This window comes from Dermacentor andersoni, chromosome 4, assembly GCF_023375885.2.
Source record: "Dermacentor andersoni chromosome 4, qqDerAnde1_hic_scaffold, whole genome shotgun sequence".
Classification (NCBI taxonomy): domain Eukaryota; kingdom Metazoa; phylum Arthropoda; class Arachnida; order Ixodida; family Ixodidae; genus Dermacentor; species Dermacentor andersoni.
In genome coordinates, this window is record NC_092817.1 from 171485472 (window position 1) to 171511910 (window position 26439).

General features: G+C 48.8%; 1 protein-coding gene across 2 annotated transcripts in view; it reads left to right on the plus strand.

Annotated features, from left to right (window-relative positions):
* The window catches only part of LOC129386602 (uncharacterized), a 97862-nt gene extending 73146 nt beyond the window's left edge, over nt 1-24716 (plus strand). The window contains exons 7-9 of one of the 2 annotated variants that reach the window (XM_072287571.1): nt 751-965; nt 5070-5264; nt 24268-24716. In XM_072287571.1, coding sequence (XP_072143672.1) covers nt 751-965; nt 5070-5264; nt 24268-24525 — 668 coding nt within the window. In that variant the 3' untranslated portion in view covers nt 24526-24716. The remainder of the gene's footprint in view (nt 1-750; nt 966-5069; nt 5265-24267) is intronic. The other variant, XM_072287572.1, reaches the window with a different exon arrangement.
* The last annotated feature ends 1723 nt before the right edge of the window (nt 24717-26439 follow it).

Genomic DNA, 26439 nt, shown 5'->3' on the forward strand with positions numbered 1-26439 from the left:
AACGTCACTGGATTGAACTATTGAGAAATCGCTCAAAGTGTGATGGCTAACTGGATTCCACTTCCACGAGCAACATGTGATTTTTGAAAAAGGTTGTTTGTTGGGCGGTTTTCATTGCAATACACAGCGAATTTGGCGACAACAATCAGCGTATAATCTGGAATCACTTTATTCCCTACCTTGTTTCAGTTCAACCGACACTGTATACTCGTCTAATAAGCAGGATTTTGTTTTTTGCGGCATGATGGAAACTGGGTATACTCTGCAGCAGCGACGATAGTATATCTTTCTCTGAAGGTTGCCAATCAACGTGTACTTCAGCTTCAATGTAATCAACGTGTACCCTCGCCTTACCTTTAATACATCAGCGCCTCATGGTGACTGTTATATAGTGTTGCCCGCACCTGAAACCCAAAAACTCTGCCAGAACAGACAAAATCCCGTATAAAATTTCTTTTTTTTTGTTCATGTGATTTCCATATACATTTCGTAACCTAACCGACATGCATTATATTGCACAAGTGAGCGCTTCGTTCTCGCATGATTTCTTGACCCTGAATTGAGAAGTGTTCAGAGTAAAATGTAAAAACTCGCCCAAGCCCGCACACTTCCACGGTGGATGGCGCTATACTTGCGCACTAGATACTAACAGTCCCGGCAACGACGTTTGATAGTATAGTACGGCAGCCTTCATAGCTTTGGTAGCTTTGGCATGGATACTTGGTTCTGAATTACCTTTTGTGGACGCAGGATTCTCTGTGAAGGATGATGACTGGGCAACCTTGACCAATTGGCTGATCGACAATCGGGGCTTGCACAACCTGGAAATCTTGCCTCTTCCTAGAGAGAATGCGGCATTGGTCAAATCCTTGGCAACGTCATTCGAGAGAAACTACTCCGTCACGGCAATGAAAATATTTGACCGCGATCTCAAACAAGCAGCCTGGATGCGCATAAAGAACATCGTAAGAAAGCTCTGTGCGATGCCCAATATACGCGCTACATACGCATGCACTTGCTTATATGTTTATTTTTACATTCATTCACGGGACGCATAAAACCTCGTTTACAGATATCGCATGAGATAAAGAGAGCAGGGACAGCAATAACAAAGAATAGTCTATCTATAACAAAACAAACCATTAATATTGCACAATGCAATGTATTTCACGATAGGATGCGCATTGCACTAAATATAGCCATCATGGTTCACAAATAGAAGAGGGAAGAGAAAAAATATTCTTAATGTAAAACAGCTGAATGAACACAGGTTAGAAATGAGGACATATCCACCAGTAAATGCCTTCAGCAAGTGCATTAGTGCTTCTAAAATGAGTGATCAAAAACGCATACAATTCAGCAAGAAGAGAACAATTTAAGAGAACAGCGCGAATGGAAGAACGTGCGAACGCACTAGCGTTTTCCTTGCCGAACACTCGACAAATTTAGTGCGAGGCACTCCTCCACTCTACTTCTCGCTGATGCGCCCTCCGCGCGGCTGAGTTGCATGGGTACCATTTCCCTCGGCTCCTTTGTGTCGCAAGTCCGACCATCGGCAGCCGCCGACCACGAAAACGAGTGAAAGTGCAAAATCAAGCTATTCACTTTAACAACTTTTTGCAAGGTGCAGCTGTTTCAACAATAAGCAGACGGTTGCGGAGATGTGGAAGGTGCAGAGCTCCTAAAAATTCCCACATCTGGTGGAGCAGTTTAACGTTCAACACGTTGATTTATGTCACTGAATGTATTTTTAAGTGATACAAGTGTACGCCCCTGAGATGGGCATATATACACGGAGCCACTCACTACAGCCCAAACTCATCCCGTTTCGCCTGCGAGTACACGGCGATAATCAGTGCCACTGTTCACTGCACACGGGGCGCGAGCGAGAAAGGGGTTGGATCGAGGTCTTCATCATCATCACCCTATTTATGTCCACTGCAGCACGAAGGCCTCTTCTCCGCGATCTCCATTCACGCCAGTCCATCGTCAACCGATTCCAACTTGCGCCTGCATATGGTCCACCTGTTATTCATACTACGTATTCCATGGGTTGCACAGGTCCATTTTTCGCTCTTAATAACAATTACAATATCGGCTATCCGCGTTTTCTCTCTCATTCACACCGCTCCCTGTCTCTTAACGTTACGACTAACATTCTTTGTTCAATCGCTCTTTGCGCCGTCCTTAAGTTGTTCTCGATCTTCTTTGTCAGTCTCAAGTTTCTGCTCCATATGTTAGCACCAGTATAATGCACTGACTTTACTGCTTTCTATTTCATGATAATGATAAGCTTCCGGTCGGAATCTAACATTCTCTGCCGTATGCGCGTTCCAACCCATTTCTATTCTGTAAATTCCCTCCTCATGATCACTGAGTGAGTGAATAAACTTTTATTCGGTCCAGCAAAACGCGATAAAACGCGCACCCGCCTAATCCCAGGACCGGACTGAAAGATCTAGTCTGTCGGCCCAATCGCGGGCGCGCTGGACGGCCAGAATTTCATCCTAAAAGACGGGACTTCGCAGAAGCGCGTCCCACTCTTCCTTGGCGAACTTCGGGCCCAGCGACCCGCGCTCCCCGAGCATATAAGGCAAAGTAGCAACGTCACCACAGGCCACGCAATCCCTTAACAGCATGTATCCCGAGATTTATCCAAACTGCACCGGGACTATCTCGAGGTTCCTCCCCCATCATACATACCTGCCAAGTGTTAGTTACTCCAACGTAACCAGTGCTTGACCATAACATGAAGTTCATTTTACTATGGCCGCATGCAGTATAACGACGACCGTCGTCGTCATAACATCGTAGTGGTATTCAAATATTTGCTGTTGTAGCCCCAAGTTAATCTAAAGACTAAGCAGTGCAAATACCACGCATCTAACCCGTTTGCATGACAGAAGACCTACGGAATGTTTACAAAAATGTGAAGGTGCTGTTTGGTAGGCAATTTTATTAGTAGGTTCAGTACATAAAAATTTCTTACAGGTAGAAACATCCTGCACACAGTTCAAGTTAGCATTTGTTTTAAAACACATTGAAGCTTTTACCTTGCACTAAGTGAACACACTAAAGAGAGCCCATTTCATGTATTTTTATTGCTTCAATCGAAATGTCAATACCCTTTTGTGAAAACGCGTAAGTTGGAGCAAGATTCAAGCAATCCAAAATTGTCATCTACCTGGTTGTAGCACGGAGCTACAGAGGAAACATGTAGGGGTTACTCGGCAAGTTTTCCAATTCAGAAAATAATCGTCCAGTTCATGGTTGCGGTCAATTTCTAGATTCTTGGTTAAGTGAGGCACCACGGTTACAGAAAACTTAAACGAATTTAGATAAGTGCCTAACTTTCCTGTGCTCCCACGCTTCCCTTTTCCCCTTTCCTCCTGCCACAAGCATCAAACATCGCCTTCGTCCTCATGGCATTGCTGCATTGATGTCTCACTGTGGCCATCCGCCTGAATTTTTTCTAGCATTTAGGCGCCTCTTTTAGGCGTATCATTTAGGCGTAGCATTTAGGTGTATCTTGTAAACGGTCTAGTGCATAAACATTGCCCGAAATGATAAGAGAACAATGTGGTACATATGCACAAACAATGCGTGAGATTGCATGTTACACAATAAGTAAATAAGCACAATTGTGCGCATTCGGCTTAGTTGTACATCCTTTAATCGTCTGTTCACTGAAGCTCTGCTTCACACGAATTCCAGCGTTTGATATGCCTCATCTTTTTTTTTTCTCAGAGCCAATTGTAGTGATGTAATCAGATCTTAAAAACATGCCACGTAACCAAAAACCGTTCATACTGCTAGTTTACTCCTTCATCGGATAAAAAAATTACGTATGTGTCTATTCAACAAGACACTTTCTCTAGCTTGCCAGAATGTTTCTAACGACGAGGCGGCAACTTTAGAAAGGATACATCCATTCAGCTTTTTATCTTGCTTCTAGGCAAGTCCTCGTTTTTTTATGGAACTTTATTTTTTCATAATGGTACCATTCAATGCAATGGCATTTGTTTATTATATTTTTTTTCTCGGAACCTCCAAACTTAAGGCGTAGCCGTAGTTGGGATCCTTCAGGCACATAGCAAATTCACTGCCATCTTTCCACGGGTGCCAACCAGACTTAAACATGACTTCACCTTTGTAGTTGTTTTATTTTTCTCTCACCTTCAAACACTGCTGTACCGACTAAATATTTTAATACTTTTTTTTTTATTGAAGTGTATATTAGGAGAGGTTGGCGCCTTTATAGTGGCACCGGCTACTCCTTGTCACTTGGCAAAGGAAACAAATTCGCGTAAAAATGGAGAATAGCGACACAAAATATGGCACTCAGTAGAACACTGGATGAATAAAAAATATACAGTCCAACAGTACATCAGTCGCAAAGTTCTGTGCATTAGTTCAGTCCACGTACGCATATATAAAGTCAGATATTTTGTACAGCCGAAACACACAGCACATGTAACGCACTGCAAGTACAGAACAGAATTATACATATTGCGTAAAAGTTGCGATCACCACATAAACCAATTATGAACCACATACATCGCTTGTGTTACTCATTTAGCGTATTCGGATCATCTGATACCTAATATATTCCCAAAATGCTGGTGTCCTCTAAAAACTTTTTCAGAGCAAGAAGCGCTCTTTTTGAAGGCCCGCAGTTGGCCATGGGCCAAGTATCTTTTTTAGAGTGAATGGTCTTCTGTCTAACATCAACAAATTTGCTTGCAGTACCCGTCTTTGTGGGTCGTATTTCGTGCACTCGAGAAGAAGATGATTCACATCTTCGTCTGGATGGCCACGAGAACACTGCGAACTAGACACGTTTTATCCTGTACAAGAAGTGCTTTGTAAATGCAGTACTTGTTGGCAGCTAATGTCGGCAGGGCCAGACACGGTCCTAGCGGCACGGCCACGCGTACAGAAGGCGCTCAACAGGTCTGCTGTGTTCTACGTGCGTGCCGACATTTCTGAACACGCATCACAAGCATTCCTTAAATGTTGTTTTTTTTTCACCAGTGCCTGAGCTCACGAACCATTCTGAAACCCTGCAGACTCGGCGTAACTACGGATTGGTGCAGTGCGCAGCAGCGTTCGTCATGGGAAGCTCGCTTAAGCGCGCTGCTGTCGCCTACGAACTGGTCTCGTGGCACCCGCAGCTTCCCGAGGTTGTCCAGCGCATGGGATTCCTGAGTGAAGTCGAGGCCAAGGCGAGAGTGGAGCAAAGCCGCCTTCGGCTTCGTGATGAGGTAGGCGATGGTCCAATGCTCTCGCTAGGTGAATCTCATTGCATCGCATTAGCATGTGCTGAGCCGTCTCCGGATTGCAGCATACACATGTTTCGTCTTATTGCGAATAGTCGCTCCGGTATGTTTTTTTCTTCGGCAACCTGCTCGAGCGGAAATAGCAATCCTCTTATGGTACAGATTTTTCAGACTAATTTCTTTCTTGCTATCTTTGTAAATCTCCATGGTTTCTTTGTTTCTTTCTTTGCATCCAATTTGTTGTCTTTGTTACTCTCACTGTCTTTCTGATGATTCTTGCTTGTTTATTTACACTTTAAATTACCTTGTACTTGGCTGTCAAGTTTCTAGACTTCTTACTCCATTCTGTGCCCACGCTTGTCATGCTAAAATACTTGCGCACTTTAGCTGCCCATTTATGTTGATGCATGTTCCTGAGTCTTTTCTCAAAACTAAATTGCGCTGCGCTTCTTGGAGGGCGCCACCTGCTGCCGTAGTGACTGGCCGCACTCTGTATGGGCTCCGCATTTCGAACCATCAACGAGTGGTTCCCCTGCCTTCTCACCACTGAAAATACCACCAAACGACGCAGCTCGGCGAGCGGCATCGATCAAGCCCAATTTCTCCAGGATCTGGTGAGATCCTCACATTTTATTGGCTTTGGAAGTTCTGGACCACCGACGCCGCCGCGCTGGGCCTTACCTGCGTTCACCTCTCCAGCCTAGACGCGGGCGCGCGTCCTTTCCAACGCCAGTTTACTCCGCTCAGATGGAGACCGACGACACCCGCTCCCCTGACACGATGGACGCCGACGCTTCGTGCGGTCAGGCCGAGGACGACACCAACTGGTTTCTCGTCGCTCGGAAAAAGAAACGCTTAGCAGAAGCTACTGCGAACTTGCCACCTCCTCCGACACCCGAAGCACCGCGCAAGAGGAACGCGCGACTCCCGCCACTGCCTGTCGACGACTACAAGGTTGTGTTCCGCCCGAGAGACGGCCTGAACCTCGGTGCATGGCCTCATACTTCTGTTGCCCGAGCCATCGGCATAGCAGCGGGGCTGGACAGCGCCGTGCTCAACGAGCTCATCATTCGTATCCACACTGAACAAAACCTTGTGGTGCTCAGCACACCGGACGAGAACCTCGCGGCACGGCTGCAGAAAGTTCGATTCATCTCCATGGGCGTCACTCAACACGCCGTCCAAGCGTACGTAGCCGCCCCAGACAACTCCTGCAAGGGTGTAGTCTCAGGCCTTGAGCCCAACACCACTACGACGACGCTGCTAGAAAACCTCCGCTGCTCAGAAGCCCCTGTCTTACACGCTCGCATGATAGGACCTACGAATACGGCCCTGATCACATTCTCCGGCACCCACGTACCCGGCTACATCCGTATGTACGGAGCGGAACTCCGCTGTCACGTATACCGACCGCGCCAACAGGTGTGTAGCTTGTGCTTGTCGATGGGCCATCGGGCGGACGTCTGTCCCACGCCCGACAAACCCCGTTGCCCGGCTTGTGGCATCTCAAACCCACCGAAGGAGCATGAGTGCACACCTAAATGTATTCACTGCAACGGCGCTCATCCCGCTACTGACCCTCGCTGTCCATCGCGTCAACTGCCGCAACACAAGAAATCGCGTGTGCTTCGTGAAAAAAAAAAAAAAAACATAAGGACGAGCGCCCCCCGCCCGGATCAGCGCAAGGCCAGCCTGGGACGACGACTCAGCAGAGCGCTCAGGAAACTATGACCCAAGTAGCAACGACACCGGGGAACTCGGCGGAGAACCCCTGGACCAGAGGACGCAGCCGCAGCCGCGGATCACCCGGGGATCGCCGCCAGACTGACCGGAGTCGCTCCAAGGGCCACTCCAAGGGCCGGACTCCCAGTACCAGCCGTTCGAGGGACCGCGGCCATAAAGGAGATGGATCTGCCAAGAAGGAGCAAGCAGTAAGCTGGGCAGCGCAGTTCCCACCTCTGTCTCCCTCTCCACATCTCCACACCCCTTCTGTCACACACGTTAAACCTAAACCCACGCCGCAACCCATGGTGACCGACAATGAGCCGCATCTTAATGACTCTGCACAAACCTCTCGCAACAACTACTCTACACAACAAGCACTGAACGAAATGGCCGTCTCTCTAAAGACAGAATTGGTTGCCATATTGCAGGCAGAAATGCAAAAAATGAAGCAGCTCATTATGGCTGAAGTCACAGCGCCGCTTCAACAGCTAATACAACAGGCCATGCAACCTGCTGTCCAGCAGATCGTGGCCGATATTAAACAACAAATAGCGGCTTCACTTGGCCAACTTTCGATCCCTCCGCCTTTATCCAAACGCTCCCTGTCCCCTTCACGTGAAACACAAAGACCACATCCTTACCTTCATCCTGCCCGATTACCGTCACCGGACCGAAAACCCGCCTTACAGGGCCCGGACCACTCACTTCCCCGTACCTCCCAGGCCGATGAGCCGCCACCCGGACAGTCTCCGGGTATAAAACACAAACAAATAATACTTGATCATGGCCAGCAACCGTAAAGGGACACTTGCTACCCCCCAACCCCTAAGCGTGTGGCAATGGAATTGCAGGGGCTACCGCCGGAAACGCGGGTCCCTTACGCAATTCATTGCCACACAGCCCCATCCCCCCGATGTAATGGCGTTGCAGGAAGTGCATTGTACTCCTACACTTCCCGGCTACAACACACACACAGACACAATAAATAGCAACACACCACACCTCACAGCCACTTTAGTGTCCAAACATTTGACCGTTATCGAACACACCCTCGAAAACTCCCCCATACCGCATGTGCTTCTCGAATTGGTCCCGTGCTCTCGCTCCCATAGCAGCCTGTTTGTGCTTAATATCTACAGCGCACCTAATGCGAGGAAGCATGAGTTCGGACATCTTTTTGCACATCTATGCAAGGTGGCTAAACAGATGGTCATTGTAGGCGACTTCAATGCCCCGCACCCGGCCTGGGGTTACCAAATAGGAACACCGAAAGGACGCCGGCTTGCTCAAGTTCTTGCGTTACATCGCATGACTCTGCTTACAGAACCAGATCAGCCAACACGATTAGGCAACAGCGTAAGCAGAGACACGTGCCCAGATCTCACCATGGTCAGAGGGGTAGGTCAACACTCTTGGCGCAATCTGGTGGAGAACCTGGGCAGCGACCATTACATTCTAGCCACTGAACTGCAGGTACAACCAACACGCACTCCTGAACGTACTGTTAAGCTAATCAATTGGGATAAATTTAGGCGTAATCGGTCCTCCCTAGCTCCTCAGGACACACTCTCCCTTCAGGAGTGGATCAAACAACTCCAAACTGATCTAAAAAGGGCAACTCAACACATCACTGCGACACCCGATGTGGATCTTCATCTGCTCCATCTCTGGGAGGCCCGTAGAGGCCTGACGCGGCGGTGGCGCCGGCAAAAACATAATCGGAAACTTCGTCTGCGTATTGCCCGCCTAACTACTGAGGCAGATGACTACGCGAACACCCTTACTAATAACAATTGGCATAGCCTTTGCGATCGCCTCAGCGGCACGCTAAGCACACCTCGGACCTGGTCGCTACTCCGCGCATTATTAAACCCTACGCAAACCAAAATACACACTAGCAACAGAGTCCGCACCATCCTCCACAAATCAAGCCTCGGTGACACTACTCTACTTCACACTCTACAGCAACGCTACAATGCTACAGGCACCCGCCCCACCTACAGAGACTGCCCACACATAGACGCCACCTCCCTAGACGCCGATATTACAGAAGCCGAGGTTAGGGCGGCCTTACAGGGTATTAGGCGCAACACTGCACCCGGCGCTGATGGGATTCCATACACACTCCTACGTAACCTAGATGATGGGGCCATTAAAGACTTAACTGAATTCTACAATGACCACTGGAGGAATGGCACGCTTCCACAGGAATGGCGCCATGCGGACATCATGCTAATTCCTAAGCAAGGCAAGCCGCTGTCCCTCCAGAATCTCCGACCTATATCCTTAACTTCATGTGTAGGTAAACTCTTCGAGCGCGTTGTACTTTCGCGGCTACAACCCTTCCTCGAAGACAGCCAATTCTTTCCGGATACACTCTTCGGCTACCGCCCTAACCTCTCTGCGCAAGACATTTTGCTGCAGCTTAAGGAGGACGTTGTGGATGGCCCCACTACGGCACAAACGAGAGCTATTCTGGCCCTGGACCTCAAAGGGGCTTTCGACAACGTCTCTCACGATCTAATTCTAGACAATCTGGCTTCTTCCCAATGCGGCACACGTACCTATAACTATGTCAGAGCTTTCCTGTCGGACCGCACAGCCACTATTGGCATAGGAGAGCTGCGGTCGGACGTCATCGCACTCACAGGTAGAGGAACACCACAGGGCTCGATCTTATCGCCCACCCTCTTCAACGTGGCTATGGCTAAGCTGCCCCCCTTACTAGACCAGATACCCACCATCCGGCACGCTCTCTATGCCGACGACGTTACGATCTGGGCAACCCATTGATCCGACGGGGCCATCCAGGATGCTCTCCAGGAAGCTGTACGTGTCGTGCAGAACTATGCAGCCACGGGAGGCCTTTCCTGTGCAGCCGAAAAGTCCGAATTGCTCCTCGTGCACAGGCGGCGCCGCAGAACCGACGAATCCCCTAATATCTCCCTGTTCTTACACGGCAGCCCCATCCCTCAGGTAGCTAGACTCAGCATCTTGGGCCTCCACATTCAGTCGGATGGCAAAGCCTCGCACACTACGCACCTTTTGAGTCAGCAGATAGCACAAGTCACACATATGATAAACCGCATTACTAATCGTAGAAGAGGCTTTCGCGAGAAAGACGTCCTACACATAGTACAGGCTCTGATAATCAGCCGGCTCACATATCACCTCCCCTGTCACAATCTCACCCTCACTCAAACTCAGAAGATGGACGCCCTTTTGCGGAAGGCAGTGAAAGCGGCTCTTGGGCTGCCTCCACATGCTTCCACAAAACGGCTTCTTCAGCTTGGTATCCACAACACCGTAGGCGAGCTTTTGGAGGCTCATCGCAATGGTCAGCTCCAACGTCTCAGACGCAGCCGTCAGGGCTGCGCTATACTTTCTCGCCTTGGCTACCCTGTCCCTGAGACACCCACACACGTCCCACAATATCGCCTCGCTCCCGCTCTACGCGCTAGCATACAAGTAGCTCCAATTCCTCGCAATATGCATCTCGAGCGACACGCCGGCCGTAGACGCGCCCGAACTCAGGCCCTGGCACGCATTTTTGGAGACCGCACCACAATTACACCGGTTTTGTACACGGACGCGGCCCGCTACCCAGAGAGGCGGGCCATGTGTTTAGCTGTAACTGATAATACAGACGCGCTTAGGGTGTGTGCCACAGTTCTAACAACGCGCAGCTGCTCAGCAGAGGAAGGGGCAATAGCCCTGGCCATTGTCCATGCCTCGACCCTCTCCGCACAAGACACCCCCATCACCATAGTGACAGACTCGCAGGCTGCCTGCCGGGCCTTCGCGCAAGGACTCGTGATTGCACACACACATCGAATTCTCTCCTCTGTCCCCCCTCCCACGTTACACAGGGTGCGTATCGTCTGGACTCCTGGACATGCCTCTCTCCATGGTAATGAACGCGTAAATGCGGTAGCCCGAGGTCTGACAGGCCGGGCACCATCGGAAGAGCTGTCTAACCCAGACGACGCACCGCCAGAGCCCCTACAGTACACTGAGACGCTCGAGTACTACCGACAAAGTCGCCATAACTATCCCCCTCCTCATCCTTCGCTTAATAGAGCAGATGCCGCTGTCTGGCGGCAACTGCAGACCAATTCATTTCCTTGTCTCCACATGCTACATATCTTTCATCCCACCCTGTACCCTTCCTATTGTCCCCACTTTGGGGCCAAACCCACGGTGTATCACTCCATATGGGAATGCCCTAACCCTTCAGGTGTTCCTCCTATACCCAACCCTACCCTATCCTCTTGGGAGTCTGCGCTGCTCAGCACAAGCCAGCAGGAACAGCAACGGCTGATCCAGCGGGCTCGCGAAGTCGCGCATGGCAATGGAGCCCTGGACTGAGGGCCCCACTCATCGAGGAAATTTTCTACTCGCTTTATGCAATAAATGTTTATTCTCTCTCTCTCTCTCTCTGCGCTTCTTTGATTTCCAAAGAGACCCTACCTATGTCACCCTGCACTTTCTTATTTGTGGTTTTACCGTGGGCTTCCGAAGCCAACCGGCCTACCAACCTTTGGATAACTTCTAACCACGCCAAGATATCCGATATTAAGTACATAATATTTACGAACGCTAGCGTTGCCGCCATGATTCCTTTCCAGATTCCACACACCACCTCACATTTATTGTGGCCCCATAGTGCTGTACGTTTCATAGTTTCATTGCGCTTGCCCTTTATTTTCAGAATATCGTGGAGGGTGCTTCATAAATTGTTTACTTCGTTTTTTATACGCCGAGATATTTATACTGTGTGACTATGGGTATGACTTGTTGAATTTACACTACGAAATTACCCGACTTTTCATAAAAGGTCATAATTGCTAAATACTCTGTGCTAAACTCAACGCCTAGATTTGTCGCTGTGTTACCACAGATATTCGCAAGTGTCTGTATATCTCCTGCATTGCCGGCTAGTAGAATATGTTGTTCGCATACATTGGTCCACGGACATTCTGTTGCACCATTTTTATATTACGCATGTAGGATCAATCAAATCCTAATTGACTATTTTCCAGTGGTCTTTCTATGGCTTTAACATAAAGCGTGAACAACACTGGAGACAAAGGACATTACTGCTTCAGTCCTAGGTAAATTTCCACCACTCCGTTACATTTTCGACATTCCGATACAACTTGCACTATGTTGTCTCTATATATGTATCTCAGCAGCTCCAAGAAATTATTTATACTTTCGTGCTTGAGTATATACCATAACAATTCCTTGCCTATGTAGTTGTAGGCTCCTTTATTATTTGGGAATGCCATCCATAAAGCTCTATTTTGAGTTATTTATGCACTGAGTAAGTACAGTCAAATCCTCTAAACGTCTGCCTGGTCTGAACACATTCTGTAGTTGCCAGGGTACCTAATTTTCTTTCAACCTACTTAGAGAGTTATAATTTTATGGCTTGCTTTACCACTCTGTATATCACCGGCATCACGTAACTGGGCTATATGCGTGCTCATCTTATCCTTATCACGTTTGCTTTTGTAGATGAGCTTAATCTTGTTTTTACGCCATCAAACCTAAATTTCCTTCAATCTATTCAATTGCTCTGTGGTAGCAGTCGCTTGTTCTTTGCACCAATGTTTTTGATTAACTGCATTGCAATTTTGTGAGATGCTGCGGCAGTGTTATTGGGGATATTTTCTTCTACTCTCTTCTAGCAATAGATTTCTATACTAAATTTTGATCCCTGAGGCTTCTCTGTTGTTGTTGGATCTCTTTGAGTCCAAACTATGCTGTTTTTTTTTTCGTGCCGTAGGTATACCTCTGGTGTACCGCAGCGCATAGTCTTCTTCGAAAATGTTACCGCCTTCGTTCCTTAAAGCCGTATATGAATATTTAGTTGGTGCGCATTTTGGTGCGCCTTTGTCTGTTTTGTGAATGTTATGCACCCAACATTCACTTGTGCATTTAATTTTCTCTTGCACAAGCTCACTCGCCACCCTCTTCTCTGTATTTGTTACATCTACGGCGCACCTCTTGTTCGTATAGTCCCAACTTTATGGCTTCTCGATGATCCTTTGAGGCCTGCTCACGCTCTTGCACAGCTTCCTTTATTTGCTTCGCTTGGGGTTCTGAGCGCCATGGTGCATTTACGAAAAGGCAAGTGCTACAAGCCCAATTTTGTGCATTAGAAACCTTCGGAGAAATTCAATACCATCGGAAAACTCCCAAACAATCTTGCACAATGATGACGCTGTTTGCAAAAGTCTCTTTTATATGGCGCCATTTGTCTTGTAATTTCGTTCTTGGGGCGTGGCAGTTCTGGCACATCTAACAGCGGCCCCTTCGTGCCTGCGACTTGTCCATATGTGGAACTGCTGAACTTTATTGGAAAAATCGCCAATGCAGCGTAGACGGCGAACCAATAACAATATGGATCATCACATGTCATGGCGACCAGCCTGCTTATTATTTCGAAGCCAATTACAGGAACACTGCAGACGAATGTTCTTGTCATGTTAAGTGCGAAGTCCTAGTGCGACAAGGCTCGCTTAAGCCATAGTAGCGCAAATAAAAATGAGCACAACACTAGACCGGACACAACGGGCGCTACGCTCATAACTGATTTACACGCTTCTTGAAAGCCAGAAGAAACCTGCGCTAAAATGCGCATGCACAGGAGTTCGTTACGAAAAAAAGATTGATCAAATCAGACCTCGCTTCGAAATAGACAAACGAGAATATCTAATGCAATTCGTACTTTTCTTGATATGGGCGGCTTCCAAAAGTTCATGTGCGAAAAATTGTTGGCATACGCGCAGAATCTTCATCTCGTGAAACGAAGGTTCGCACTTGCAACCCATACAATGCTCGAACAGATGCGGACTGCTTTTATTTTAATTGAGAGTTTGTGCTGCCGTGCTCGGTCACTAACGTATCGCCCAGTTTCGCCTGTATTAGCCATGAGGTGTTTCAGTGGCGCCCTCTTGCATTTGACCTCAGCGATGGACTCCTCTGTCATGCCGCGCGCTCGCTCGCTACGGGAAAGCAACTTGACGCTGTCGGCCGACCTGTGTGTTCGAGTTTTTCAAGCGTGATTGGGCAGGTATGTACAACAGTATGTAAGTCTATTGGAACATTATCCCTCGGTAAAGCCACTGCACTGGCTGTCGTTAATACGCTGAGTGTGAATTGCTGCTGGTGTCGTCTACTAGCAATCAGTCGGCACACGCGCGTGCATGGCGTTGGTTTCTCTCCATTCCTGTTCTACTTCGCGGCGCACTCTTAATTATTTGTCAGACACTTTTTTGACAATCAACTGCAGCGTCTGCTCTTCGGCAATCGTGTCTACGCCGTGATACTCTCCAGGAAGTGTCTGAAGGGACATACAGCCATGTACGTTCCGAGGAGTTCTCTTCCTAATATGCTGTAGCCGTCTCCGTTAGTGAGAGCTTCCGAGAAAAGAAGGAAAAGGGCTGCCAGTCATTATCCACAAACTGTTGAAACACCGCTCCCATTGCTGCATTGGACGCATCAGTCATAAGGAAAAGTGGGGCTCCTGGTCTCGGATGGACGAGAAGGGTTGCCTGAGACAGCTTGGTCTTCATTGTATCAAAAGCGGTTAGTGCTTCTGGGGACCAGGCGAGTTCCGTTGTCTTGGATTTGTTGCCCTGCAACATGTCCGTTAAGGGCCGGAGAAAAGTGGCGGAATGAGACATGAAGCGGTTGTAGAAACTTACGAGGCCAAAAAACTGGCACGGTTCACGGATGGAAGATGGCTGACGAAAATCTTGTAAGGACTGGGCTTTTAACGACCAGAGATGAATGCCATCCTTCTCGACACGGTTATTGATGAAGTCCAACTCGAGTGCGCCGAATTCGCAGTTCACCCTATTGATGATAAAGCCATATTCGGCAAGGCGTTGAAAAAGTTGGCCCAGATGTTGCACGTGTTGTTCTGCGTCGCGACTAAAGCAAATCGTCGATGTACCCGAAACGGAAAGGCTGTCGTCACTCTGTCGATGAATCGTTGAAAAGTATGTGCAGTATTTCGAAGGCCGAAAGTCATGCGCACGTACTCGAAGAGTCCAAATGGCGTCATGGTTACGTCTTAAGAATATCCACTGGTTCCACAGGAATTTGATGGTAAGACTTCACCAGGCCCTTTTTGGAGAATACTGTTGCTCCATGCAGTGGCGCAGAGAAATCTGTTATGTGCGGAAGTGGGTAACGGTCCTGCACAGTAGCATTATTTAGCATACGGTAATCTCCACATGGCTGCCAGTCTGCAGGAGACCATTTGGGGTTCTGTAATGTACAGGTAAATCTGAGTACACAAGCGTACCTCCACTTTGCACTCCATTTACATCTGCACCACGACCGACAGCTCTGCAGCCAAATGTCATAGCCGCTGGGCAAGCACAGTGGTTTGTAATAGGGAAGACACGTTTGTAGATCGTAATAATGTTTATATTTTTAAACACAACCTAGAAAAAATACAAGTAGTAATCGGAGAACTTCGTGCTACGCGAGCACGCGTCCACGGCGCCAGGAAACGAATTGAAACCCAGCTATTATAGCAGGAGGGCAGCAGACGGCAAATGCGAATCCCCACAATGATGTCACCGTAGCGGCATTCGCAGCGTCGCCGTCACACACACAAGGTAAACAGGTCTGCTCGCATAACAATGGAATAAAGCAAACCACGCCGGTTGTACATCTCATACGCAATTGTTCTGGCGCTAACGCTTTCTGTTTTAGCATAAAAAAGGCGGAGGACGCTTAAGCTTCGCCTTTAGTAGTGGAACACAACAGCACTCGAAAATCGCTCACTGCTTCTCACACCTCCCGGCAACTGCTGCTTATGTGAGCGTAATGTTTACCAGGAAACACTGGCGTCGAACGCTATGCATGAGGGCGAGCTTTCTGATAGAAACGTGCCTCTTGCGTGGGCCGCGATGCGGCGGAGGCAAGCGCCATCTGGAGGTGTTGCAAGAAAGCGGGAGCACTGCTTTATGGCCTTTGAGATTGGCCTGTGCAAATCTAAGGGGTTATGACCATTCTATGAATGGTAGAAACGCTGGAAAGTGGGCTTTTTTTAGTTTTTGCGTAACAGAATGATGTGTTGGCGTACATTCAAATTACAATCCGATGCAATAATGTCTGTAGGTTGCGCGTCAGTCGTAATTTATGATTTTTCTACGTATTTTCTCTCGGCAAGTTCAATTAGTGTCTGTGTCTGCAGCACTGGACATTCCTCTTCACTACAATCGCCCTCCATAGGAAAAGGAGCCATCCTGGCGACTCATGGTGACCACAGAATCATGGGGTCGTATTATGGCTTCAGGCGTACGTGGATGGTTTCACGATCACGACAGCGTTGGTCCGTAGGTGGCGCGACAGGCTCGACAATATGGTTCACAGGCGATGTCTGCGCTACAAGACGGTAGGGTCCTTGATACTTGGATACAAGCTTGGATGAGAGTCCAGCAGGAACGGCAGGAACCCAAAGCCGCACAAGGGAGTCAGGAAGGAAGTGACAGTGCGGGTGACCATCGTGACGTCGAGACTTTTGTTGCCATTGGTTGACGGCTGTAAAGGAATGGGCGAGCTGACGGCGTTCCTCTGCGCGGCGGGCAGCCTCAAAGGTGGGCGTACATTCGGATGAGGTGGGTCTGTACGGAAGAATGGTGTCGATGGCAGTCGAATGTTCGCGGCCATGAAAGAGGAAGAATGAGGAAAAACTTGTGGTCGCCTGTGGTGCAGTGTTGTACGCGAACGCGATGCATGGCAAAATGAGGTCCCAATCAGTGTGATCAGAGGCGACGTATTTGGAGAGCATGTCGCCAAGAGTGCTGTTAAATCTTTCCTTCAGACCATTAGTTTGAGGATGGTAGGCGGTGGTGGTGCGATGAACGATGCGACATTCAGCAAGCAGCGCGTTTACAACTTCGGAGAGGAAGACACGTCCGCTATCACTCAAACGTTCGCGAGGTGCACCGTGGCGGAGAATAAAGTTTTTCAGGAGGAAGGATGCTATATAACGAGCGCTGGTAGCAGGCAGAGCGTCTGTTTCTGCCTACCGAGTCAAATTGTCGATGGCGACGACTATCCAGCGGTTCCCGGAAGCCGTGCTCGGAAGGGGTCCATACAGGTCATGCCAATGCGATCGAAAGGCCTGGCAGGACACGGGATTGGCTGAAGTGGACCGGAGACACGTTGAGCAGAAACCTCGTGGCGTTGGCACTGAGGGAACGACCGAATGTACTTGCACACAAAGGTGTACATGGCACGCCAATAAAAGCTGGAGCGAAGCCGGGTGTAAGTCTTGAAGACACCCGCGCGTGCACAGTGCGGGCCAGTATGAAAGGCAGAACATATTTCACCACGAAGATGTAACGGTATGACCAGAAACCACTTGCGGACGTCAGAGACGTAATTCCGTCGATATAGAAGTCCATCCCGAATTTCGAAGTGAGATGCTTGACGGCGCAAACTCGAGAAGATGAACGAACATTTGACGGGTCTGAAAGGACGCGGATAAGAGAACTAATCCAGGCATCCTTGCGTTGTTCCGAAGCCATGTCGCAGCCTACTGGGAACGAAAGTACTTGGTCAGCGGCAGAGAGGCATGCATCGCTTTCGGTTGACACGCGCAAACGGGAAAAGGTGTCAGCATCGGTGTGGTGGCGGCCAGACCTGTAGACAACGTGCACGTTGAAATCTTGCAACCGCAAAGCTCAGCGAGCTAATCGACCTGAGGGGTCCTTCAACGTGGACAGCCAACAAAGTGCGATCTGTCTTGTCTGTAATCAAGCCGAAGGGACGGCCATAAAGGTAGGGTCGAAATTTACCAAGTGCCCAGATTGTGGCCAAACATTCCTTCTCCGTAACGGAATAATTCTTTTCGGCTGTGGTGAGGATGCGGCTTGCGTATGCAACTACGTACTCGTCGAATCCAGGCATGCGCTGCGCGAGCACAGCGCCGAGTCCAACACTGCTGGCGTCGGTGTGTACTTCGGTCGGAGCTGTCGGGTCGTAGTGACGCAATATAGGCGGCGAGGTCAATAGACGATGCAACTTTTGGAAGGCATTGTCACAAGCGGACGACCAGGCGTAGTCGTTCAAGTCACTCCGTAGAAGCTGACTCGAGGGAGCGGTGATGGATGCCAAATTCCGAATGAAGCGGCGAAAGTAAGAACACAGGCCAAGGAAGCTGCGAAGTTCTCTTACGGAGGAAGGTTTGGGAAAATCAGCAACTGCACGCAGCTCGGCGGCGTCAGGAAGAATACTGTGTTTAGATACTACATGGCCAAGGATGGTGAGCAGACTTCTGCCGAAGTGGCATTTCTTCAGGTTGACCTGAAGGCCGGCGGCAGTTAGGCACTGTAACACTTCCTCCAGCCTACAGAGATGGGTGGGAAAATCGGGCGAAAGAATAGCCACATCACCTAAGTAGCACAGGCACGTTTTCCACTTGAGACCTCGCAAAAGGTTGTCCATCATACGCTCAAATGTTGCGGGGGCGTTGCAAAGCCCTAAAGACGTGACATGAAATTCATTTAAGCCGTCTCGTGCTACAAAGGTCGTTTTAGGTTGGTCTTCGGGTGCCATGGGGACTTGCCAATAGCCGCTGCGTAGATCGGTAGAAGAGAAGAACTCCGCTATTTGGGGACAGTCAAGGGCGTCGTCAATTCTCGGGAGAGGGCAAACATCTTTAAGAGTTATTTTGTTATGACGACGGTAATCGACACAGAATCGAATCGATCCATACTTCTTCTTAACAAGAACAACGGGAGATGCCCAGGGGCTATCCGAAGAGTGAATGACGCCGCGCTTGAGCATGTCAGCTACTTGGTCGTCGATAACACGGCGCTCTGTCACGGATACACGATATGGTCTTTGTCGCAGTGGTGCACTGGTACCCGTGTCGATGCGATGATAAACAGTTAACGTGCGGCCTAAGCGAGCACGCTGGCAGTCGAACGACGAACGGAACTTGTCGAGAAGACGTAGAAGCTGGGCGCGTTGAGGCACAGTCAACGTGTCGGCGATGAAGCTAGGTAAAACATCGGGCGAAGTCTGCTCCTGCGCGGGGTCACAGGTCACTCCGGCGACCTCATGAGTGGCGGTGCAACCAGTTCGCATGTCAATGATGGCAGCAGGGTCGACACACTGGGCACGGCCAGTGCACTCCCCATGATGCAATGCAAGAGGACAGGACAATCGGTTGGTGAAGAGCGGTCTGCTTACGCCGCATCGACGTTCAAGAGAGGGAAACGCAGCAGCGAACGTTTGCGACGAGCGAAAATTGCAGATGGCGTAAAAAGTACGCTGGCATCAGCAACAACGTTGCATGACACTGTGGCAAGGCAGAAGAGTGTGGTGCAATGGAAACGTCTTCGGCACTAAATTCTTTATCTTCAGGTTAACAAGCGTCAAGGAGCGGGCATTACACAGCGTTTGGCATTACGCTTAGCATGAGAACAGACAATGGCGGCCTTATTAGCGGAAAAGAAGTACCAGCCCAAAATAGGATCGTGGGAACAAGAACATAGCACCAAAAATTCGACAGTGTAGACGAGGCTGTTGATCACAACGCGAGCAGTACACGCAGCTGCAGGCGTTATGTGGTCTGCGCTGGCAGTACGAAGTGACTCGATGGACAGTGGCGTCGTAACTTTTCTAAGCGAACGGCAAAGTTCGGCGCTAATAACTGAAACTGCTGCACCAGTGTCAACGAGAGCGAGTGCAGCGACGCCGTTCACATGTACATCAATAACATTGGTCGGAAAAGGGAGAGGCTTTGGTCTGTTCGTGGGTGATGCAGTTCTTGCCTCTGGAACTGCGACGATTAGTTTTCCCGTTCCGGCGAAGAAGGACGACGATGCATCGGCGAAAGCGAGCGGCGTCGAGGCGATTTGGAACGGCGGTCAACAAGCAGGTGGTGGTCCGAGTAGGAAGACATTTGTCCAGGGTTCTGAGACGCTGAGGAGGACGGGTATAGGGAAACGTATGGTCCGGGGTCGAAGCTACGGTGGTAGGGCGTTGCGCGGCGACGGCAAAATCGTGCAACGTGACCAGGTGGACCACAGGAAAAACATATTGGCCGGTTGTCAGGAATGCGCCATTGTCCACTGCTGTGCCGACTGCTTGTGATGTGCATTGTCCACTGCTGTACGGTCCAAGAGAGCAGCAGCCAGCGTGTCTTAACCAGCGCAGCTCAGGCAATCTCAAGCTCGCGCATCCCGGACGACTGGCGATGTTTCTGCAGCGCTGGGCATTCCTCTTCACTACAATACTTATAAATGTCAAACGGGGAGTCATAGAGGCGGTGTATTGCTTGGTCTCGAAGTGTCATTTGCCAGAAACCTTTGCACAGATCTATCCTAGAAAGCCAGGTACATCCGCCTGTTCCATCAATTATGCTGTCTATTCAAGGCATTGTAAATAGGATCAGATGCGTCTCGTTGATCGCTCTGTAGTCAATGCAGTCTGAGGCTACAGTCCTCATTTGGAGTGATGGTGATTGGTGATGCAAACGCTAATATACGTGGAAAGATGATATCAGCATCTAACATCTTTTTAAGCTCCTCTTTTAGCCACGCCTTCTTTTCTCTCGATAGGTAGTGTGGCTTTTTCTAGAATATACTAATGTCGTGTAATTTAAAGGGGACTTGAAACTTGGAGCTATCAGGAGGATAGCCTCCCGAGCAGAACAACTGCGTGTAAAGTTTTCAAGACTGTCTATTTTTTGGCCAGCGAAATTGGTTTGTACCTGTCATTGGTTTGGAATTAACTTCATCGGGGCTTACAGCCACAGTGTCGTCCGAATGAATGCTTAGCCTCAATGAGTTCATGTCCGGGCGAGACGGAAGAAAGTCCCATAGGACACCTTCCATAACCAAGGCAGGAATTTCCGCGTGCTCCGACTGATATTTTAGCCTTAAGCTTGTCCATTCGCCCTGCTCCTCTTCACAACTGCCATAACCTCGTACAAGGACTGGTCTCTCTTTGCATCTGTCATCTGCACTTGCTCCGCTTCTTTGAGTATTAATACTGAAGAGATCGTGGCTTGTGTGCGTTCACTTCGAGCTGTATGTGAAGTAAACTTGAAGACATCAGTAAAGGTCTCGTCTCGTCTCGTCTCGTTTCGTTTCGGTTGAACACACTGAGGCTCTTTTTTTGTCAATTGCTTCTGTTCGAACAGTGTCGATGACTGCAAGCCGTCATCAGGTTCTGAGTCGATCGCACGACGTCCCATATTTGCATTATATTTAATTAGTGGCTACCTTACATTTGCTGGAATGAGAATCTGACTGTCCGTGAGGAGCTGGCCGCGTCTTACGGCTCCTCTCAGACCAGAGATGAGGGAATACTTGTAGCAGCTCTAGTAGTGCTTCGAGAGTTTTCGGCCCTTTTATTTATGGATGCAGTTGCAAATATCTTGGAAGGCCGTGAAATCCAAGCGCTAAGGTTGATCTCCATTGCAAATTTCGCTCAGCTAGTCGAAGCAGTCACTGCTTCTCAAGAAAGTAGCCAAGTGGGTAACCGGACCTAAAACGTTCAAACAGTGCCTGGTCCTATCGCTGTACATTAATTCTTCAGAATGTTGACAAAAAGAAACTCTTTCCTCATGCACCAAGGTTCGCAAACTTACTCTACGAAGCGCAACTAATGCCACATTCCGGCTACACCACTCAGAAATTTTCGCACACTTAAGACCCGGCCTTGGTCCGAAATCTACTCATTATATTTTGCTACAGGATAACTTCACTTTGGCCTAGTTGGTATTTACTGCATATCACATTGAACGCAAATAAAGACGGGGACAGAGGGAAACGCGCTGTTTATGTGTTCTCTCCCTCTGTCCCCGTCTTTATTTGCGGTCAATATGATATGCAGTATTTCGCTACGGCCTCAAAAAGTGATCCATCCTTCTAGGTTATCATAAGACCCGTCAAAAGTTTCTGGCCGTAAAATTTCAACTGGATGGTTTCTCTAGTGGCGTAAAGCAGACAGGCGAACTTCCGCCGCTGCGCTCTGTTGCGTAAATTGTTCTTGTTGCATTGCTATGGCCTGAAAAATTGATTTGTGGTCATATGACGCTGCATGACCCAAATGGCCGTCCGAGTACCAGCTGGTTAAACAGGGCCACTGGGATATTCACCTTCGCTGAACCTCGTATAACAAGCTCTTCGGGTGACACAGAAGCTCGATCTAGAACAACATCCGCGAGCTTAGCCGTTGTGTGCACAGGGAGATCGACCCGAGAATCATCGTGGACATAATAGCCTTAGAATACAAGTCGGTAGTTGTACCTCTCCACGAAAAAAAACGGCCGCATCTTCGTTCACTTGTCGGCTGCGCCAAAAGTTGCAATAAGCCCGCACATATCAAATAGGTCAAGCTATCGTCATGTCGCCATTTCTTACTTTTTTTTAGTCTTCTCCTCTGCCACCCGGCTCCCTCCGATGTTATCCGACATCTTCTCTTTGGGCACGCTTCAAATAATAATAATAATAATAATATTAATAATCATTCAAGGTATGGTAGGCACGTTTCTGCTATTTCTGAAAAATAAACACCATGAAAGTTTGTCCACGCGGATAACTGACGCAGGGTCTTTGCGCGCAGACGCAAAGCTGCATTAAAGCACCGCGGCGTGAAAATGACAACACGCAAGTTGTGATCGAGCAAATAAACACTTTATTTGCGGCGCCCTTACCCTGCAATACTTCGGTGGGACAGAAGGGGGGGGGGGGGTGCTGCCTGATGCGTAACGGAAACCCGTGTAGCCAGCGGGTGCTGGTCCGTCGGTCAAGGGATGTGGCAGCAGCTATTGCTCCTAAGGCTTCAGTAAAAGGATTTCTCCCTCTCATCCACTGTGCGATGCGCCGTGTGAGGGAGGGCGAGTGCTAACTTCTCGCAGGCTACGGACAACGGTGCACAGCAACGCCTCGAGCAAACACGTCTCGCTGTGCGCTCTGTGTACCACTTAGACAAACGCAAGTGGTGCATGCAAGGTAGCATTTAACACGTCATCACTGCCGCATGCTGTCCAAATCAAAGCTAAATACCGTCAGTGAACACAAATAGCACAGCAAGCTTCGATTACATAGATTCTCATAGTGCGTGGAATATGCATATTTTTATTTTCGTCTAGTGCCCTTCACCTTCTTCGGGAGGGTCTAATGGACCGCTTTCAGGACTTATCCCGGGTACCTGCGTGTAAAAATCATCGCCAATTGTTTGTCAAAACTGCGCTGCATTGTGTAGGGATAGGACTAAGAGTGCTTATTTTAGGCAGAGGGCCGAGATTCCTGTCATTACTAGTTTCTAATGTCCTAAAGCATAAGGCATGAGGGATTTCTGTGACCGCAGGCTGTGAAACCAACGCGCATGTTATTCATTCAATATTAGTAATAAGATGACTCTGACGAAGATGAAGTCTCATCTGCCGTGCTACAAGGTACAAAAGAAATAGCAGTTGCACACATCCCTGCAAGTGTCGGCGCGCATGACGCGATAACCAGGATACATAAAGGCCAAAGGCAGGCTGTCGACAAACCCAGACTATTCGTTTCTTTTCGCTCATTATTCCTTCTGCTGCATGCCTTGGCAATCCTCATTTGGCTTCCATTTGTCACCGCCGACTCATTTCAGCACATAAGTGATTTGATTATTCCAATTTGTTTATATAATTGATTTGACTAGACCACAAGTACATCATGAGCCAGCCTGTTACCCGTTTACTATACGCTCGTGTGTGTGTGTGTGCCTATGCGTGCGTGCGTGCGTGCGCGCCTGTGTGCGTGCGTGCGTGCGCGCCTGTGTGCGTGCGCGCCTGTGTGCGCGTGCGCCTGCGCCTGCGTGTGCGTGCGCGTGCGTGTGCGTGTGCGCCTGTGTGCGCGTGCGCCTGCGTGTGCGTGCGCGTGCGTGTGCGTGCCTGTGCGTGCGTGCCTGTGCGTGCCTGTGCGTGCGTGTGTGTGTGCACGCGTGTGTGCCTGTGAGTGCGCGCGCGCGTGTGCGCGCGCGCGTGTGTGCGCGCGCGTGTGTACGCGCGCGTGTGTGTGCGCGCGCGTGTGTGTGCGCGCGCGTGTGTGCGCGCGTGTGTGAAAGAGAGATAGAGAATCCCGAATTGGGTTTACTTTGTAGCTTCATGCTTCAGTGGGATGGATGCCAATTTTTCATTTCCTTCCTTCCTTCCTTCCTTCCTTCTGGAACGTTCCTTGGCATTGCAAGTTTCCGCATAGCTGATTCGTCAGACATCTATTTTTCCATGCAGTTCTGGCAGCTGTCTGGCATTGTCAAAGAACAGCTCATCTGCAATGCGCCGCCTACTGGAGCAAACGGGAAGAAGGTCCGCCAGCTCGATAAACTTGGCGCCCACATTTTGGATTACCTACGCTCCTACCTCAAGGTCGGTGACATTCTGGACGACGAAGAGGAGGATCCGAAAAGCGAGAACGCAGCTGCTGTCACGGAGCGTTGCAGCAAGCGAAAGCGGGCGAACAGCAACGGTTTGCTGCAGAAAGAGCACTGACCTGCCGAGGAACTGAGACTAATAGAGCGGCTCTCCTTAGCCGTCAAAGCTTTTTAGCAAATGTTAACCAGGCTGAAGTCAGCGCTCACCTTTTTACGAGTTGACGACTGTTCCCTTTTAGGCAAATGGAACGTGAAATTGGTCAATAAAAAATGTTTTTAAAAGGAAGGTATAGGCGAGCTTAGCAAAATGTGTTTTCTTTTCGCAAGAACATGAAAAGATCATGGCATCGTAGCACACGAATGGGTCCGTGACTCTTATGTAAGGGAAGTTTCTTGACTGATCCAGGGACTCTGATAGTAGTTTCTTTTATAAGTTTCCTTGTTCACTCCAAGACAAGCCGTTGCCAGTTCTTATTTCAATGTCAGGCTACATATTTCTAATTTCAATAATGCTTTTGCTAATAACCTTCAAACCTACTTTGTCGGTTAGGGTCAAGCATTTATTAAAATTCAGGGTAACAAAGAATCCTAAAAGAAAGGGAAAAAAAACTACGGATAACTATGGATAATTTTCCGAGGTTCGGAGTAAACAAAGTTATTTCGAAGGTTAATATGGAATAATAGCTCAAACCCGGCAGTAAAGCTATATCGGTAGCAAGATCGGGTCGAGTAGTGAGAAATAAATCAAGGGTATTGACGGAACAAATTGTCGTCTTGGTGGGTTCTTTGAGAAGTTGTGAAATCGAACAAAACAATACATATGTCAAGAAACTCTTTTGCAAGCATAGACCAATGATTCATGCTGGGTGGATCGTAGTCCCATGTGAGATTATCGATATTATTATAACTGAGCCGGAACAAAGGTAGCGTGGGTATCGCGACAAAACCATGTTAGTGACATCCTGTAAGCCGCTTAAAAAGCTCGAGAAATATGCGGGTTGGCGATAACAAGCTATATAGACTTGTTATGCAAAAAAGAAGTGAGGCGTACAGACAGGACACAAGAGTATAGAAGTGGACAACACGTTCGTCGGCGTTCGTGTTGTCCACTTCTATACTCTTGTGTCCTGTCTGTACGCCTCACTTCTTCTTTGCATAATGAATCCTTAGCAACTAGCTCAGCTTTCTGTCGTTCTAAGCTTCATATGGACTTGTCCAGGTTTGCAAGCGAAACGCACACGTCTCCTACTGAAAACTGGCCTACGCTACAGTGCCACAACCAACTATAGTCACTGTGCACCCAACCAATACCACAGAACACTGCTTGATTTCCTACACAACACCGTTTTTACAGCATGCATGCAATACACATCCTATAACATATCATAACGATGCTTGATCACAATAAAATATGTAGTGACGCTTCAATTCGCAAACGTGGGTTACGCGCAAGCGTATGGACGATATTCACTTTTTAAGCGTTTGCGTGCAGAATGTTCCAGAAACGTTTTGAGTGAGGCACGTTGCGCATTATAACAGCCGCATTGTGTCAAGCCCTCTAGCACGTTCCTCGGGGGTCTCCTGGACCCGCCAAGCCGATGCCTTTTATCCTACTTGTTCAGCTCGCTCCCGGCGCTTGGGGATTACTTCGGGGTCAGTCAACCCGCGCTCAGCAAAAAAATATTTGAGAAGAAAATCTAGGTTGCAACTGTTACCACCAGCTAAAATCGTCGCGTGTATATATATATTGTCACGTGGTGGTGACGTTGAAGAACACAGTAGTAATACTGTGAAAGACAAAACTAACTTTTATTGGGCGAACCTGTGCCCACAAAAGAGGCTACGCAACGATAGCGGCGAACACGGTCGGCGATCGTCGAAAATCTGATCAGCGGGTCAAGCGCGTCGGCTTTTATAGAGCAGTCGTCGAATGCTCCAGACTAATCGTTCAGACCGCGTGCCTTCCACAAAGTCCTACACCATTCGCGTCACGCGATGAAATCTGATAACATAAGCTTCGGCGACAACAGAC